The sequence below is a fragment of the Aspergillus pseudoviridinutans genome (genome assembly GCF_018340605.1).
Source record: "Aspergillus pseudoviridinutans IFM 55266 DNA, scaffold_1, whole genome shotgun sequence".
NCBI lineage: Eukaryota > Fungi > Ascomycota > Eurotiomycetes > Eurotiales > Aspergillaceae > Aspergillus > Aspergillus pseudoviridinutans.
Window position 1 is genome coordinate 2,137,793 of NW_025091281.1, and position 15,295 is coordinate 2,153,087.

The window sequence follows — 15,295 nt, forward strand, 5'->3', positions numbered from 1 at the left end:
CGAATTGCCGGCAGTTGCACCTTGACTGATATCTTTCTGATTGTTCCGATTGATAATCATCAACGCTAGAGGATGAACAGTAGAACGGTGAATGTATGACCGTCTTCATCTTACTCTACCATTTGTCTAGCCAGTTTTTCAGCGACGTACGACGAAGAGATGTCCCGAAACTTGATTCATTCTAGAAATTCTCTCTCCACTCCGGCAAATCCACGAACCAATCTGACAGAATAATCTGTCACCCAGCAACGATGTTAAGGCCAGTATCAAGTACCAAGAACGCTTCAACACCGGAAAAACCGGACTTCTTGTTCAGGACTTCTCCACGCAGCTTGTGTGGCTCGTACCAACAGCCGTAGTTTCTCACGCATGTTACCCACCTTCAAGGTCACTCACATTGTTCCTCATAGCTGCCCGGCTTGTAGGGTGGGAATCTATGTTTCGAAGTCTGACTTTGCCAAGGAGCAGCTGAAGCCGGTCTTAATCTATTCATCATGCTCGAGCACAGGGCAGGAGCGGCTTCAAGAAGATCGTGAAAAGAGGGATGATGTTGAAGTTGATCGACGGTGTATGCCGCATAATGGGCCAGCCAGTCCAAGAGACTGTCGCTGGGCTGAATCTTGAGGGAGGCGACACGCAAGACAGAGATGACCGCACGTTGTGGATCGAGAGTTTGGGGTCTGTTGATATCCACGAAGCATGCAGTGAGATTTTTCCATAGGCCAACTGCTTCAGTTCCGAGATGAGGTACACGTCGCTGAAAATATAAAGCCGGAGGTGAGCCAGCAGAGGATGATTGTCAAGCTCCACACCGTGCTTTCGCTCACATTGGCAGCTACTTCTGATGGTGCATCAGCCTCGTCAGCATCATCAGAGATCTTGACTTTCTTCTGCACCAGATCCATGCTGATCACTGATGCCGGATAGTCGCCTCGAGTGTCCACTCAACAAAGCGCGCAAGAGTCCCATGAGTCCTGTCTGAGCAGGGATACACTCCATCCTGGCCCTCCGAAAATTCGCTGGTGAGTGCCGCATGGAAGATTTTAGACTTGGACTTCAAGAGATCTTTGTGGATCTTGATCGTGCATGTTGATCCTGGCGATTTTAAGGCAACCGTATCGGACGCCAAGTATCTATCTCGCTATTAGCAGGAAAACTTGCCAACATGTGCAAGATACTCGCCCGAGACAGGATGCCTTTCCTTCCTCATTAGACATTTCTAGCGCGCCGTGAAGTCCAACGCCAGTAGAGTAGGTGGAAGTACCAGAGAAAGTGGATGAGCTGTGGCGCAGTGTAAAGGCAGTTGTTGTTCCGCGTACTCTATTTCCCACACAACGATTGCTCGATGGACCATCTGCCAGACATCCTGGCTCTATATATACCTAATTGACAGTCTCTGGGCTGCTGTCGTAGCCACACAGACCATCGCGTGATGCTGTCCAATCTCATGTCACAGGCGATCAAAGCAAAGTGAACGGAAATCCAAGTGGATTCGGCAACCAACACTTCCAAGAAAGACCGCTCGCTATCAGCGATCATTGGAAGTAAGGGCTACCTGCTGGTTATCCACGAGACTTATGGAGAATAAACCCTCATATAGGTGGTTTGTATCTCAGTAATCAAGATAGAGAAAGACTGAAAGAGGCCATAAGTTTGCATTACCTTGCCGGATGCCTGTCAATTGCCGAAGTGAGGAAGAGGGTATCAAAGGAAAAGGAGTTTCTTTCACGGGTATTACCATCGCACAAGTGAGTAGACACATTAGACGACGAAGTGAATGCTTTGTCGTTAAGATCTATTGTTCAGAAATTTGTTGACCGAAGATGTCCTCGCATAGAATCCACATAGTCTTATCGCTGGCGAGATCTGCATTGCATGCGGGGTAAGGGGTAAACCAGTCAGCAGCATGGCGCATCCCCTCACTAATTTGAGAACCGATCATTTTGCATTGATCCCATCTCTGGGTGGCTGCTTGCATACCCTATCTTTCTTGAACTCAAGAACGTATCGATTATGTCTCTAGGGCGTAAATTCAAGCTCAATTCTGGGTATGAGATCCCGGCTGTTGGTCTAGGGACCTGGGTTAGTAGAGGTCAACGTTCGAGCTATATGAATCTGACTGCTAATGAGCTGACAGCGATCAGCGCCTCGCGAGGTAGAAGATGCCGTTGCGACAGCTCTTCGCGTGGGATACCGCCATATCGACGGTGCTGCGGTCTATTTGAATGAAGCCGAAGTAGGACTGGGATGGAAGAAGTCCGGTGTTCCTCGCGAGGAGATATTTGTTGGTTCCAATCATAGTTCCCTCAATTGCATTTGACGAAGTATCTCATTTCCCTCTGCAGTTAACGAGTAAGCTGTGGAATACGCACCATCATCCGAGCCATGTCGAAGAAGCGCTAGACAGGACACTCAAGGATCTACAGACGGATTATTTGGACTTGTACCTGGTATGTCCGTAACTCAGTTACACTCTTAACGTATCTCTACTGATGGATGAAAAGATCCACTGGCCCATATCATTTACACATACAGCCGACACCTTCCAACCCGTTGACCCGGCCACAAAACGATTCCGTTTAGTGGACATTCCCATCGGCGATACTTGGGCGGCATTGGAGAAGCTAGTCAAGGCTGGCAAGATTCGAAGTATTGGAGTCAGCAATTTCACCATCGAGAAGATGGAGGAACTACTTAAGACAGCAGAGATTCCTCCGGCGGTCAACCAGATCGAGGCTCATCCTTACCTCCTTCAGCCCAAGTTGTTTCGGTATCTGAAAGAGAATGTACGTCTCACCGATCTCCTACAATGGCATTCAGAACTTGCTGACTATCTCCTAGAATATTCTACCTGTTGCTTATAGCCCTCTTGGCAACAATATCTTCGGTGCTCCTCGGTATACCAAATCCTCATACCACCGCTGACGGAGTGAACTAACTGTCAAACAGTGTTGTCGATGACCCCGCCGTGATCGAAATAGCGAAAAGACTGGGCAAAGATCCTGCAGGATTGCTGATCTCTTGGGCTGTCCAGCGTGGTTCCGCTGTTATTCCAAAGAGTGTCACCCCAGCTCGGATTGAGAGCAACTTTCAAGGTACCTATTCAACCCGGCCCTCAGTGTTCGAACCTCTTTGACTGACCAGCACGTCTCCATCAGACTTCATCATTCCTGATGCGGAATTCGAAGCCCTCAACAAACTCGACCGCCATCAGCGATATAGCTATCCGTTCCGCTGGGGTGTGGATGTGTTTGGGGAATTGGGCGCTGAGGAAGCCGAGAGACGCGCAGAGGAGCATGCAGCGAAGCTCAGGGAGAGTGAGAGCACATAATTCTCGTAGCGGTTAAATGTTCTATAGATGCTGAGGGGCATATATATATGTAACGATCGATACACTAATGGATGGGGTCGGTGCTGGGGGCTTAATTCTTCAAGATGGGAATGAGTCAGTTAATGCACTTCTTGCAATGAATATGTCCATGCGAGTGTAGAAGTCCGTCTTGAACCATCGTACAGGGGAAACACTGAATCAGCAGACTGCTCCATGGCTACCTGAAACCATGGTGCTCGTAGCGACACTGGCGCTGTTACGGTGGTAGGGTCTAGGCTTATCTACCAACCAGATACTATGGTTTTACTACCACGACTGCGTAGTGGCGGGCTAAAGATGACTAGGATCTACATATAGTCGTCTACGGAGTACGGAATCTCTAGATCCACTTCTTGTACTTTGTGCTGCTATATACTACCTATATATATGTCCCATTCATGGATAAGTACTGTACCCACATGAGTGCCATGCACCTGCATCTCACCAGTCTTACCTTTTCAGGGCCTTGGCCTCTCCCACTTTCAATTTAACCAATATTGCCCTCCAAATAGAGCATGTCTGACATAATTATGCAGCTTTTGGAACTCTAGCTGCGTTCGGAACGGAGGAACATTATATCTAATAGGCTTGAAGATAGGTAGACAGGTAGCAGTTGCCCCTTTATTTGCGTAACACTGGTTGAGTGTCTCTATCCCAATCTCTACCACCAGCTCTTCATCGTTTCTACGTCAGGTCATTTATGGCATGCTAATTCTCTAGTACATCTTTATTTACCATGACCGAAGAGCATTCTTCCTTAAGCCGAAGCACGGTTCTCGTGACTGGTGGCAGTGGTGGTCTTGCCAGCCAGATCCTCCAGCTCTTCTCACAGCGTGGTTGCAAAAGTCTACACTCGATTGATCTTCGGCAGCCTTCTCATCTTCTTAATGGTGTTACATACCACTTAGGAGACCTTACAGATGTCAACGCGATGCGACAGATCTTCCATGGTGTCAAACCTGATGTCGTAATTCACACCGCCAGTCCCAAATTCGACACACCAAGTCATATCATGTATAAAGTCAACGTGGAGGGCACTAGGAACTTGGTCCAGATTGCGCAAGAGTCTGGAACACACTCATTTGTCTACACAAGCTCTGCGAGTGTTATCAGCGACGCGAGACTGATCTGAAGAGTGCTGATGAGACCTACCCCATCATTCTCGGCGACCAGCAACCGGAATTCTACGTTCACACCAAAGCTCTTGCTGAGATATATGTACTTTCACAGAATCGTCGGTCGGTAGACACTGACACCTCGCCCCATTTCCTGACCTGCGCGATCCGGCCTTCCGGTATCTTTGGTGTCGGCGACCTGGTCGTGCTCCCTGGTATTCTGCATGTTTATTTCAGAGGCCAGACGAAGGTGCAGATTGGTGATAACAAAAACTTATTCGACTTTACCGAGAACACGAACGTGGCATACGGTCACTATCTTGCTGCCGCCGCGCTGGTCAGATGCCAAAACAACCTCCCTGAGGACGACGCCAAGGTGGATGGCGAGGCATTTTTTATCACCAATGATGAACCTCGATGCTTCTGGGACTTTACACGGCTGGTTTGGGGGTTTGCAGGGGACACAACGCGGCCGGAACAAGTATGGGTGATCAGTCGAACGTGGGCGTTGCTGCTGGCTGGATTGTTGGAGTGGATCTTCTGGGCTCTTCGCCTAGGCCAAGCACCTCTGACAAGGACCAAAGTCCGGCTCAGCTGCATGACAAGGTATTTCTGCATTGACAAGGCGAAGAAAAGACTCGGGTATAAGCCTCTGGTCGGGCTTGAGGACGGACTAAGGACTGCGGTTGAAGATTGTGTTAGACGGCGGATGGCAGCACAAAGCACCCCTCTAAACACAGGCAATGCGAAGGAAAAGGGGCAATGAGTCTAGCCTTGTGTATCTCTTCAGAAATGACAACCAGGTTGTATCGTGTATGATTATGGTTACCTTACAGAGGCGTGTTTCTTTTCTTAGACATACCTTTTTAATGCAGCTTATTTGACCTGAGTTCGAGCTTTGTTAGGATGTGTACCTAGCTGAGGGGTGCTTGGCTTCGCTTCAAGGCCATAATGATGCCCAGCAATCTGAAAGCAGAGCGCACACATAGACGTACTCCAAAAAAACTCGAAGTAATTGCCAATCCTGGAATTAAGTTCAGTGCCCATGTAGAAATTAAATAGAGCATAGCCTGAGCTAATAGTTAGATCTTAGCAGGCCCTAACTGTACAAGGCCACACTTGGGGACGAGCTTACCGCTGAACTTTCGATCTTCTGGATGCGTAGGCATCACATATGCCTTCATATTATCTCTCCATTTGTTTCACAAGTACTGATCAGGTCAGACTAGCATGACGTGGCTCTCAAGCCGAGCATTCTTCAAATGGTTGCCCATCTCTCGTCAAAAATCTTCTTTGCGGACAAGATTTGTCGTAACCCAGACTGGCTGCGTATCACTGTCGATTATACCGTGCATACCTTCCTAGCCGCTGTGGATCTCCGGCTCTGGCCCAGATTGATACGCCCCATCATGGCCAACTTCCTGCCATCCCTGCCATAAAATCCGCGAGGAACTTAAGGAAGCGGCGTAAATCATAACTCCGGTGCTGGAAGAAAGAGCAGGGACCTAGAAGCAGCCAGGAGGGCAAATCAGCCACCAAAACGCTAGGATGATTCTATGCAGTGGATGGAGGAATGCGTCAAAGGTCGGCCCCATCCCCCTGCGGAAGCGCAAATGGCCTTCTCATCGGTTGCCACCCACACTACGTCAGACATGCTCAAGCAGGTCCTCCCCGACCTTTGTGGTCATGAGGATGTTATCCAAGCGCTTTCCGAGGAAATTGTGGCGGTCATCCAGGAAGAAGGATGGAGGAAGACCGCCTTAAATAAGCTCAAACTTATGGACAGTGTGCTGGAAAGTCAATGTTTGAAGCCGATCAACATCGGCTAGCATTTCTATCCCCTGTCAAGTGTCTATATCTCGTGATACTAGAAAAGACTGACCTCGCCAAGCTTCAATGAGACGTCTCGCCGCTCGAGGATGTCATATTGTCCGAGGCACACTCACTCCAAGGGCTCCTCCATTCTCGTCTCTAGCCACAAAATGTGGGATCCAGCCGTTTACCCAAACCCGGGGGCTTTCGATACCTATCGATTTTGAGACTACGCGAGACTCCCGGCCATGAGACTTCGGCCCAGCTAGTGTCGCCGTCTCCAGAGCACCTCGGATTCGGCTATGGGAAGCACGCTTGCCCAGCACGGTTCTTCTCTGCCAACGTGTCAAGATCGCCTTGAGCCATATTCTATTAAAGTATGATTTCAAACTGGCCGATGGCTATACACCGACGGTGCGAAAGAGGGGCTGATCCTTCGGCGAAGCTCGTCATCAGACGGCGACAAGAAGAGATTGCTCTCTGAAAGTAAAACTGCGTTTTTGTCACCATGCCACTACCAATTTGTGTTTTGCTATTTGTGTGCAATAAGATGCACTGCATATAGTGTAAGCCTTTGAGTATGAACTATCTCTTCTTGTAACACACCAGTCGACAAATCGAAGGTAACCTATATTGATAAGCCCAGAGTGAAAAAAGAACGCTATGAAGACCCGATAAAACGTGCTATCTGCATCTATCAAGGCCAGTATGCTGGAAGAATATTCAATTTCTCGGTTCGAATGATCAAGGTCGAAGAATGGTTGAACTTGGGCTAAGATAGCATTGATTCAAAGTGTGATTACAGCAGAGAAAGGGAGTGACAAGGCGTCAAACACCAACTGGCGAGCATTGATGATTAAGTGAAAATCGACCTCTTAAGACAGCCAAACACACACCAAAATGGCTTGATCACCAGAAATAATACCCACATATTTATGATACTTGTTGCCATGAATTCTGATAAATAGATCTGAGAGAAGCGGTATCAAAATGCCAGCCGTCAAAAAAGGCAGAGTGACAAAACCCAAGGCAAAACAGTCATCACAGCGAAAATCCACTCGACGTAGCTTGACAGGGAAGGCAATTGATGATCAGAATAAAGGTGAGTGACTCACCGAGCCGTGATTATCGATATGTCTATGGATGTCCAGAGTTGTGGTCCTGGATGAACGCAGAACGCTGGATTCATCATGGTTTTATCTGCCCCTTTCTGCTGTGTCGTGACGGACCCAACTCCCTTCACTCAAAGCTACACCCCGTACTCTTCGCTCAATCTTTATCTGAAAGATTCTGGACTTAAAAGATACAACTGAATCAAGACTCGTATTGACGCACTTACAGATTCCAAGTCAATACCTCTGGTAGAGCGCACCAACAGTCTACCAATCGAGCAATTTACCTCGCTATATATCGACCCAGAGCTCCTTGATTACAATTTACTATGGTGTCCAAAGGGGATATACAAGCAACATGACGGCGATAAGCCTCACATCAAAGTGCACTGCACCGTTGACGTCTACTCATCCAGTACGATTCCCAAAGAGGAATTCGACGTGTGTTTCAATCTCGTCGAGCAAACATCGGCAGATGCTTACAGGGCGTCCAGCTCGGGATGGTCTGCAGCTCGCAAGCGAAAAGAGATGCGATTGCCTGATATGAAATACCTTATTCATCGACGAAGCCGGTCAGGTTCACCTGAAGTGACTATCGCGGACGGCATATCCTTCCAGAGGGGAGAGATACTTGCGTTCCTTTCGTTTATGGTCACGTACGAGGATGGCAAGGAAGTAATCTACTGTTACGAGGTGCACGTGGCGCCAAAGGCTCAGGGCCTGGGAATTGGAATGCATCTGATGATGCTGTTGCGTTCAATCGGGCTCAAAATTGGCCTGGAGAAGGCTATGTTGACCTGCTTTCGGTCTAACCATCGCGCTTTGCGGTTTTACAAGTCAATCGGTTACAAGGTGGATGAGAACTCCCCCAGGTCGATTCGGTTGCGGACAGGAGAAGTGGAGCCTGACTACTACATTATGTCTGAATCTCTGAAGCAGAAGTCGACACAAGAGAATGACGATGGTTGAAAATCCTTTCGAAGTTCGATATTGAAAGGTCTATGGTACCCTGATCTAGACCTGTCTAACGTCTTTGCCCCGCATTTCTGGATTCTCCTGCTCCCACTCGTCTCTGAGAGCAGCAAAGATTGTGTCTGCCAATAGGATGGAGAGTCCCAGACTCCACACTAGTGTGATCGCATAGAAGAAGTTGGCATTGCCAGATCCAGCGTAGATCCATAAGTAGTAGAATGCAGGCCCCAGGAGGGTGGCGTACAGAAGAGCGGAAATGGCAAAAAAGGTGTAGCGCATCACTGTTTGTGGTTAGCAGAAACAAACCGCCAGTGGGACACTCCCAGAACTTACATGGGAACAAATGCCGGTAGAGAGGAAGAAGCGCAAAGTACAAGGACGCATCCGAAATACTAGGATACGGCTTGAAKACGGCGAAGATGCCCATAAGGGAAGTCAGAACAAAAAGAGGCTGCTTGCGCAATCGAACGGTGAGACCACCGACGTAGCCCGTTAGGTGGAGCCAGAAGACGCCAAGGAAGAACTCTCTGAAGGAATCAAAGATTTCGATGAAGAAATACCACCAGAGGCCAATATTAGGAGTCAGGTCGGGGACAAGCAATTGGAAACCATATGTTGCAGAGATAAACTGCCGAAAGTCTGGGACGACTAAGTAAGATAGGCCTAGAAGCCCCCCGACGCCCAGCAAAAGTATGCCAAAGTGCTGAATGGAGAAGACTGCAACTCCAGATGGAGGTTTCGCGCCTTGAGCACGTCGATCGTAACACAAAAGCACGAGCGGAACAAACAGAAGGGCCGGGTAGATCGACAAATATGACGCGCATCCTAGAGCGAGCATGGCATTGAAGCTGTTCCCAGTGACGGCATTGGACAGAGCATAAAGGATTGCGGTCGACGTAAAGGCGCTTGTGGATCGGCCCAGACAGGCGGCAATGGTGAAGGGGTTGAAAAGGTACCTGTAATCCGTCAGGACCGTAGCCATGCAGGAACTTGCAGAGTGTAACTACCATGCTGCCACATCTACCCCACTCCACTTGATATCCTTTCGCAACGCTGTATACAATCTTCCCGATATCGCCTGGTTGGAGTCGGATATGGTAACCAAGGCATTTGCATTAACAAGGTCAATCAGAGCGTAAAAGACCGCCGTCGCCAACGGACAGTCTCTAGCATTCGGTAGTAGGGCGAATACAGGGAGAAGAAGCGGCGCCTAAATCACGGTATCGCGACTTAGCAAATACCAAAGAGAGCAGATCCCGGGCCCCATACCTGATGGAAGACGCCTCCGTCGTAAGGGGAAACATTCCGAGTGTAAAGAAAGAGGCCTTCTTGAACTGGAGATAGAGATGTCAGCTCGAGCATTCCAGGAACAGAAGGAAACACGCTCGTGTAGAACTCACGTCTTTTGAAACTGTTCACTGGTGTAGAGACCTCGACTCTGCCCGTCAGCAGGTCCGGCAGCGAGGGGAACAGGAGCAAGAGGAGAAGCCGCAAGACGAAAGCACCGCCGAACACGGCGGCTTTCCGTCGATCGACTGGCATGATGTGTTTAACAACGGATTGACAATCGCAGCATAGCAATTATCAATAATTGACCATCACTATCTGGCTTTCAGTCAGTGTCTCACAGTGGCTCCAGGCTTGTATTGCTCCAGCTGTCCTTCGGCCTGGCGCGCCAAGACTCCGCGCATTACCCTTTTCCGCAGCGCACGGGCCAACTAAGCCTGTGATTGGAGAAAAAAAGAAAAAGAGGGAAAAAATAGTTATCAAGAAATTTTTCTGGTTATCAGAGAAAAAGTCTCCCCATCAACAACTTTTCGCTCAACAGCCGTACACCGCAAAGATGGGTAAAATCAAGAAGAAGGGTATGCTTATCGAACCATATTCTTTGCGCTCTTGAGTTTCAATTGACATTTTTTTCAGGTACCTCTGGTCAGGCCAAAAACTACATTACTAGAACTCAGGCAGTTCGCAAGCTTCAGATCTCTCTGCCTGACTTCCGTCGTCTTTGTATCTTCAAGGGTATGTTCAGTGAATTCGATCCTCCATTTCCCGTGTCTATATGTGGCCGCCGATTCTAATCCGATTGTCCTTGCGGATTAGGTATCTATCCTCGTGAGCCTCGGAACAAGAAGAAGGCCTCGAAAACATCGACCCCGAATACCACCTTCTACTACACCAAGGACATTCAATATCTTCTCCATGAACCCCTACTCAGAAAATTCCGGGAGCAGAAAGCCGTTGCGAAGAAGATTGCACGATCTCTTGGACGCGGAGAAGTCGGCGATGCAGCTCGATTGGAGAAGAACCATGCCCCCAAGCTCACATTGGACCATGTCATCAAGGAACGCTATCCCACTTTCATTGATGCCTTGAGAGATCTGGATGATGCCCTGTCACTTCTTTTCCTCTTTGCCAACCTTCCCTCAACTGCCCACGTTCCTCCTAAGACTATTGCCCTCTGCCAACGGCTTTGCCACGAATTTCAGCATTACTTGATCACGACCAACTCTCTGCGCAAATCTTTCCTTTCGATCAAGGGTATCTACTATCAGGCTACCATCCAAGGACAGGACATTATGTGGCTGGTTCCCTACCGATTCGTGCAGCGCGTCAACGGCGACGTCGATTACCGTATCATGGCCACATTCGTTGACTTCTACACCACTCTGCTTGGATTCGTGAACTTCCGATTGTATTCGTCGATTGGCTTGAGATATCCCCCCAAGTTTGACACCAGAAGCGACGAAAATGGGGCGGAATTGGCGGCTTTCACCCTTGAGGGCCGTGGTGTCGGCGATGCCCCGAAGGCCATCGAGGCTGGTAACACACAAGCAACCACCTCCACTAACAAGGAGGTCTCGAAGGAAATTCAGGCTAAGGTCGACAACGTGATCAAATCAGCAGGACTGGATCAGGCAAAGGAGGAGCCGGCTGCCGAGACGACCGAGGAATCTAGCGAAACGATCGACAAGTTCGAGCCCGCAGCCCCAGAAGCCGATACACTCCCCCAGCCCGACTTGAGTGGAAGCGAGGCTGGATCGCTCTTCGCCCCATTCACATTCTACATTTCACGGGAGGCACCTAGGGCTCCCCTTGAGTTCATTCTGCGGGCTTTCGGCTGCAAGCGGATCGGCTGGGATGCCGTGCTCGGTGACGGTGCTTTCACTCACGATGAGACAGATACTCGCATTACTCACCAGATCGTCGACAGACCTCAACTGCCCGAGTCCTCTCTTCCCGCTATTCCTGCTGCCTCGAAGGACGGTCCTGATGCCGTTCAGAAGGTGAAGCCCGGTACTCGGATTCCTGGTCGAACCTACGTCCAGCCTCAGTGGGTCTGGGATTGCATCAATGAGGGCAAACTTGTCCGTCCAGATTTGTATGCACCCGGTGCTACCCTTCCGCCCCACTTAAGCCCCTGGGTCAAGCCTTCGAGAGGCGGCTACGATCCTCGAGCCAGCCTGGCCGAGCAGGAAGAAGAAGGCGAGGCCGAGTTAGAGGAGGGCAGTGACGAGGAGATGGAAGAAGCGCCCAACGATAAGAAGGCCGAAGCTAAGGCAGATGTTGGATCGGAAAGTGAAGATGAGGACGAGTCTGTCGACGGTGGTATGGATGTTGCCGGTACCGACGATGACGAGAGCGAAAGTGAAGAAGAAGATGAAGACTTTGGTGGATCTGAAGATGAAGAGGTTGCTTCCGAATCAGAGGACGAAGAGGAAGCGGCTCGCACGCAGCACCAGAAGGAACTCGAGGCTGAGGCTGCTGGTCTTCCCTTCTCTTCCAACGGTGCTACTAGCGACGCATCCAAGAAGAAGTCTTCCCAGGCTAAGAAGATCGCTGCCAAGAAGCGCAAGGAGGAGGAAGAGCTGGAGAGACAGAAGATGATGATGAGCCGTAAGAAGCGCAAGTTGCTTGAGAAGATGATCTACTCGAACAAGAAGCAATCCGAGGAAGCGGCGAAGCTGCGTTCAAAGAGGAGGAAGCTTGAGAAGGAGGCGGAAAAATGAGTCCATTAGATAAAAGTTAGGAGCATGCTTTTGGCGACAAGATGATATCCTTTTCTGGAATTTGGGGACATTCAATCTTATGGCGTCATTCCTTGGCTTTGTACTAATTTCAGCATATAAACGTCGTATATTAAGATTTTCCTCCAGGTATCTGTACGAACCGTATCTCTATATTCTCAAACATACGGAGTAGGTCTGCCAAAACTCGATCCTGGAACCTGAGGCTGTAGCTGTTCGTATGTCACGTGATATCAATTTCTTTTTCTGGTTCTCGTCTGGATGCGAATTCCTACATGTAATCAAAACGCATAAGTCTCGAGATCTTTCCGCAATAAAAGCCATGTTTTCAAGCCATGTCCGCTGAAATTCTACTCCTGAGGAACTTGCGCTGTTTTAGCAACCTTCTACCCAACGCTTCTGAATGAGGTCATGATCCGATCCGACGGACAAGGCACACTTGATTTTGGCCCTACTACTATGCTAAAAGACGGGCAATTTTCATCATATTACTTCAGCGCCACGTATAAGTGATTATCAGTCAATACATTCCTGATACTTAGAGGCGTATGAAAGTCTTAGACTAAAAAAAATGTCCTCGGTATTTGGAAGCCAGCCCTCACGCTTCAGTCCTCCCCAATCAGCACAACCGTACAGATCGTTATTCGGAGGCCCAAGTAGCCAAGATGTGGCTGATCTGGAACTGTACCCCGAGACACAAGAGAGCGGAGATCGCTTGGATCAGCATGATTCAGACGTTGACATGGAAGAGGTTCCGTTGACTGAAAACGATCACTCAGATGACGAGACGTATGTCGAAAGTGAGGACGACGGTTCTGTGTCCGACGATGAGGCGAGCAATGATGGGGATTCGCACAAATTATCGAAGAAGAAGGCCGCAATAGTGGCTCCGCCTAGCAAGCAACACCCTGACAGTCCGCCGTCATCGCCCTCATACAGACCTAATAGGTTCCGTGGGCCTGAGTCTACGTGGAGAAAGCTTACGTTTGAAGACCGGCAGAATGCACAGGCACTAGAGGAACTCAGAGCTAGAGACCTTGCCGCTCATCTCTACAATGCTTTTGCCTTACGGGTTAGGGCACGTGAGATTGCACGGCAAGCGTTAGAGAGTGATAAGCAGCTGGACGAAACGGAAGCTTTTGTCCCTTCGAAACGTTGGACAGCGTGGCCTGTACCGGCGACGGAAGTCCCTCGTGCAGGAGAGCATCTTCGAAGACAAATTGATGATGAATGGACATTGAGAATGCCGCCGGATCCTCGGCCCAGCGCGGAGCTGGAAGAGTCAATTATAGCAATCATGCTCAAGACTGCCAAGGATCGGTTTCAGGCGAGAGACTGGACGACTAAAGGCGTCGGTTCAACTTCAAAGCGGAGGGCACGATCTATGTCCAGAACGAACGACGAAACCACCGGTAGAGAGAGTGAACGGGAAAGTGACGTCGACTCTACGGATGCCATCGAACTTCGTCCGGTAGTCCAAGCCGATGATGACAAATCTCGACGACAGCTACGACCTCTTACGCGGAACATACTTACCCGATTCGACCAGCTATTGATGGGTCTGCACCATGCTCGCAAAGGTGGAGTGGCGGGAGACGATAGCTCTGCCAGTGAATGGCAAAGTGACACGGAGAGTGTCGCTTCGAATGCATCTCATTCCAGGAAAAGGCGCAAGGGCGAGAAGGGCGAGAAGGGAGAAAGGAGTCAGTCAAGAGGGCGCAAACGAACTCGCAGATCCTCCATGCGGGCCACATCCACGACAGGCCGATCTCGCAGCGTACTTGCGTCGAGCGCACGCACTGCCTCTCGTTCTCGTGGAAGGTCCTTTGATAGTGATCGCAGGCGATCAGCCAGTCGCATTCGTCGGGGACTTCGCGACTGGAGCGAAGTGTTAGGTATTGCTTCCATGATAGGCCTGCCGCATGCTGCGGTTATGAGAACCGCTCGCAGATGTGCGGCTCTTTTCAGCGAGGATATGGAATTCCAGACCTTCAGGGAGGGTCAGCTACGGCATTCGAAGGAGGGATATGTCAACAAATGGGAGTATGTCGAGGACGAGCCCGATGAGCCAGAGCCAGAACCACAAATTGAGTCTTCCCCTCCTAGTCGAGCTCAGTCTCGAAAAGCGCGCTCCCGTGCAGCGTCTACAGTTGGCTCAACTTCTCGTCCCGTGAGTCCAACATCGGAGGCAGCTGGAAGCACGCCACGACTCAAAGGCAAAGGGCAGCATCGCAAGCAGGACATAGTGTGTCCCATCAAGTCATGTCCCCGCCATATCGATGGTTTCACTCGGACATGGAATCTCAACTTGCATATGAAGCGAATGCATGCCGGATACCGGTCCAGAAGCGCCAGTGTCAAGTCTTCAACCGCCAGGTCCCGCGCTCCGTCAGTGAGCGGTTAGCAAACATGTTGCTGAAATTAATGCATTTGAAGACCAAGTTCGAACACTAGATATCCACTGGATTCAGGTGCTAATGGATCAACCCTGTGCATCAGCTGTATGGTCCCCTTTAGGCGATTCATTGATAAGGTAAACTATTTCGGTCACATTTTGTAATTTACTGCAGTAGGTCGGTGTTCTTGAGTTGTGCCATTGGCTAGGGCTACCGGAGCTGTTTGAATAATCGAACATTACTGGACAGAAGTGCCGAGCTCAGGTCCGCAATTCTGTCCGTGTTTTATCAATACGGTGATGTATTTGATATCGAAATTTGGGGTTGTTGAACAGGACTCTGATCTTCAACAGAGCAGCTATTGTCTATCACTGTAATTGGCGAATATACAACGTGCACAGTTTCGTATTCTTCAAATAATCAAGTCCAGCATGGGAATATCAGGGAGTTTGTGGTATAAATGAGTGCTAGAATGACGTCGACCCACGTG

The 15,295-nt window shown here is 49.5% G+C and overlaps 8 protein-coding genes across 8 annotated transcripts; 6 read left to right on the plus strand and 2 right to left on the minus strand.

The window, feature by feature from the left end:
- Positions 1-388: 388 nt before the first annotated feature.
- Positions 389-905, minus strand: Asppvi_000764 (uncharacterized protein; the record flags this gene model as incomplete). The annotated part of the gene is made up of 2 exons (XM_043297070.1): positions 389-757; positions 813-905. The coding sequence occupies 2 exons, from the start codon at positions 903-905 to the stop codon at positions 389-391; spliced, it is 462 nt and encodes a 153-aa protein (XP_043153005.1).
- Positions 906-2,013: 1,108 nt separating this feature from the next.
- On the plus strand, positions 2,014-3,331 carry Asppvi_000765 (aldo/keto reductase; the record flags this gene model as incomplete). Its single annotated transcript, XM_043297071.1, has 7 exons — positions 2,014-2,082; positions 2,138-2,284; positions 2,346-2,450; positions 2,505-2,786; positions 2,842-2,897; positions 2,950-3,095; positions 3,159-3,331. 7 exons carry the CDS (start codon positions 2,014-2,016, stop codon positions 3,329-3,331), a joined length of 978 nt encoding a protein of 325 aa, XP_043153006.1.
- A 775-nt stretch (positions 3,332-4,106) lies between these two features.
- On the plus strand, positions 4,107-5,251 carry Asppvi_000766 (C-3 sterol dehydrogenase/C-4 decarboxylase family protein; the record flags this gene model as incomplete). The annotated part of the gene is made up of 2 exons (XM_043297072.1): positions 4,107-4,435; positions 4,507-5,251. 2 exons carry the CDS (start codon positions 4,107-4,109, stop codon positions 5,249-5,251), a joined length of 1,074 nt encoding a protein of 357 aa, XP_043153007.1.
- Positions 5,252-6,050: 799 nt separating this feature from the next.
- Asppvi_000767 (uncharacterized protein) lies at positions 6,051-6,314 on the plus strand (the record flags this gene model as incomplete). The annotated part of the gene is made up of 1 exon (XM_043297073.1): positions 6,051-6,314. One exon carries the CDS (start codon positions 6,051-6,053, stop codon positions 6,312-6,314), a length of 264 nt encoding a protein of 87 aa, XP_043153008.1.
- A 973-nt stretch (positions 6,315-7,287) lies between these two features.
- Asppvi_000768 (N-terminal L-serine N(alpha)-acetyltransferase NAT4) lies at positions 7,288-8,378 on the plus strand (the record flags this gene model as incomplete). The annotated part of the gene is made up of 2 exons (XM_043297074.1): positions 7,288-7,399; positions 7,639-8,378. The coding sequence occupies 2 exons, from the start codon at positions 7,288-7,290 to the stop codon at positions 8,376-8,378; spliced, it is 852 nt and encodes a 283-aa protein (XP_043153009.1).
- Positions 8,379-8,423: 45 nt separating this feature from the next.
- On the minus strand, positions 8,424-9,923 carry Asppvi_000769 (GPI-anchor transamidase subunit GAB1; the record flags this gene model as incomplete). Its single annotated transcript, XM_043297075.1, has 5 exons — positions 8,424-8,662; positions 8,715-9,337; positions 9,389-9,591; positions 9,651-9,715; positions 9,782-9,923. 5 exons carry the CDS (start codon positions 9,921-9,923, stop codon positions 8,424-8,426), a joined length of 1,272 nt encoding a protein of 423 aa, XP_043153010.1.
- Positions 9,924-10,224: 301 nt separating this feature from the next.
- nop7 (mRNA-binding ribosome synthesis protein NOP7) lies at positions 10,225-12,391 on the plus strand (the record flags this gene model as incomplete). Its single annotated transcript, XM_043297076.1, has 3 exons — positions 10,225-10,246; positions 10,305-10,403; positions 10,485-12,391. The coding sequence occupies 3 exons, from the start codon at positions 10,225-10,227 to the stop codon at positions 12,389-12,391; spliced, it is 2,028 nt and encodes a 675-aa protein (XP_043153011.1).
- Positions 12,392-12,980: 589 nt separating this feature from the next.
- Positions 12,981-14,813, plus strand: Asppvi_000771 (uncharacterized protein; the record flags this gene model as incomplete). Its single annotated transcript, XM_043297077.1, has 1 exon — positions 12,981-14,813. One exon carries the CDS (start codon positions 12,981-12,983, stop codon positions 14,811-14,813), a length of 1,833 nt encoding a protein of 610 aa, XP_043153012.1.
- Between the last annotated feature and the right edge of the window lie 482 nt (positions 14,814-15,295).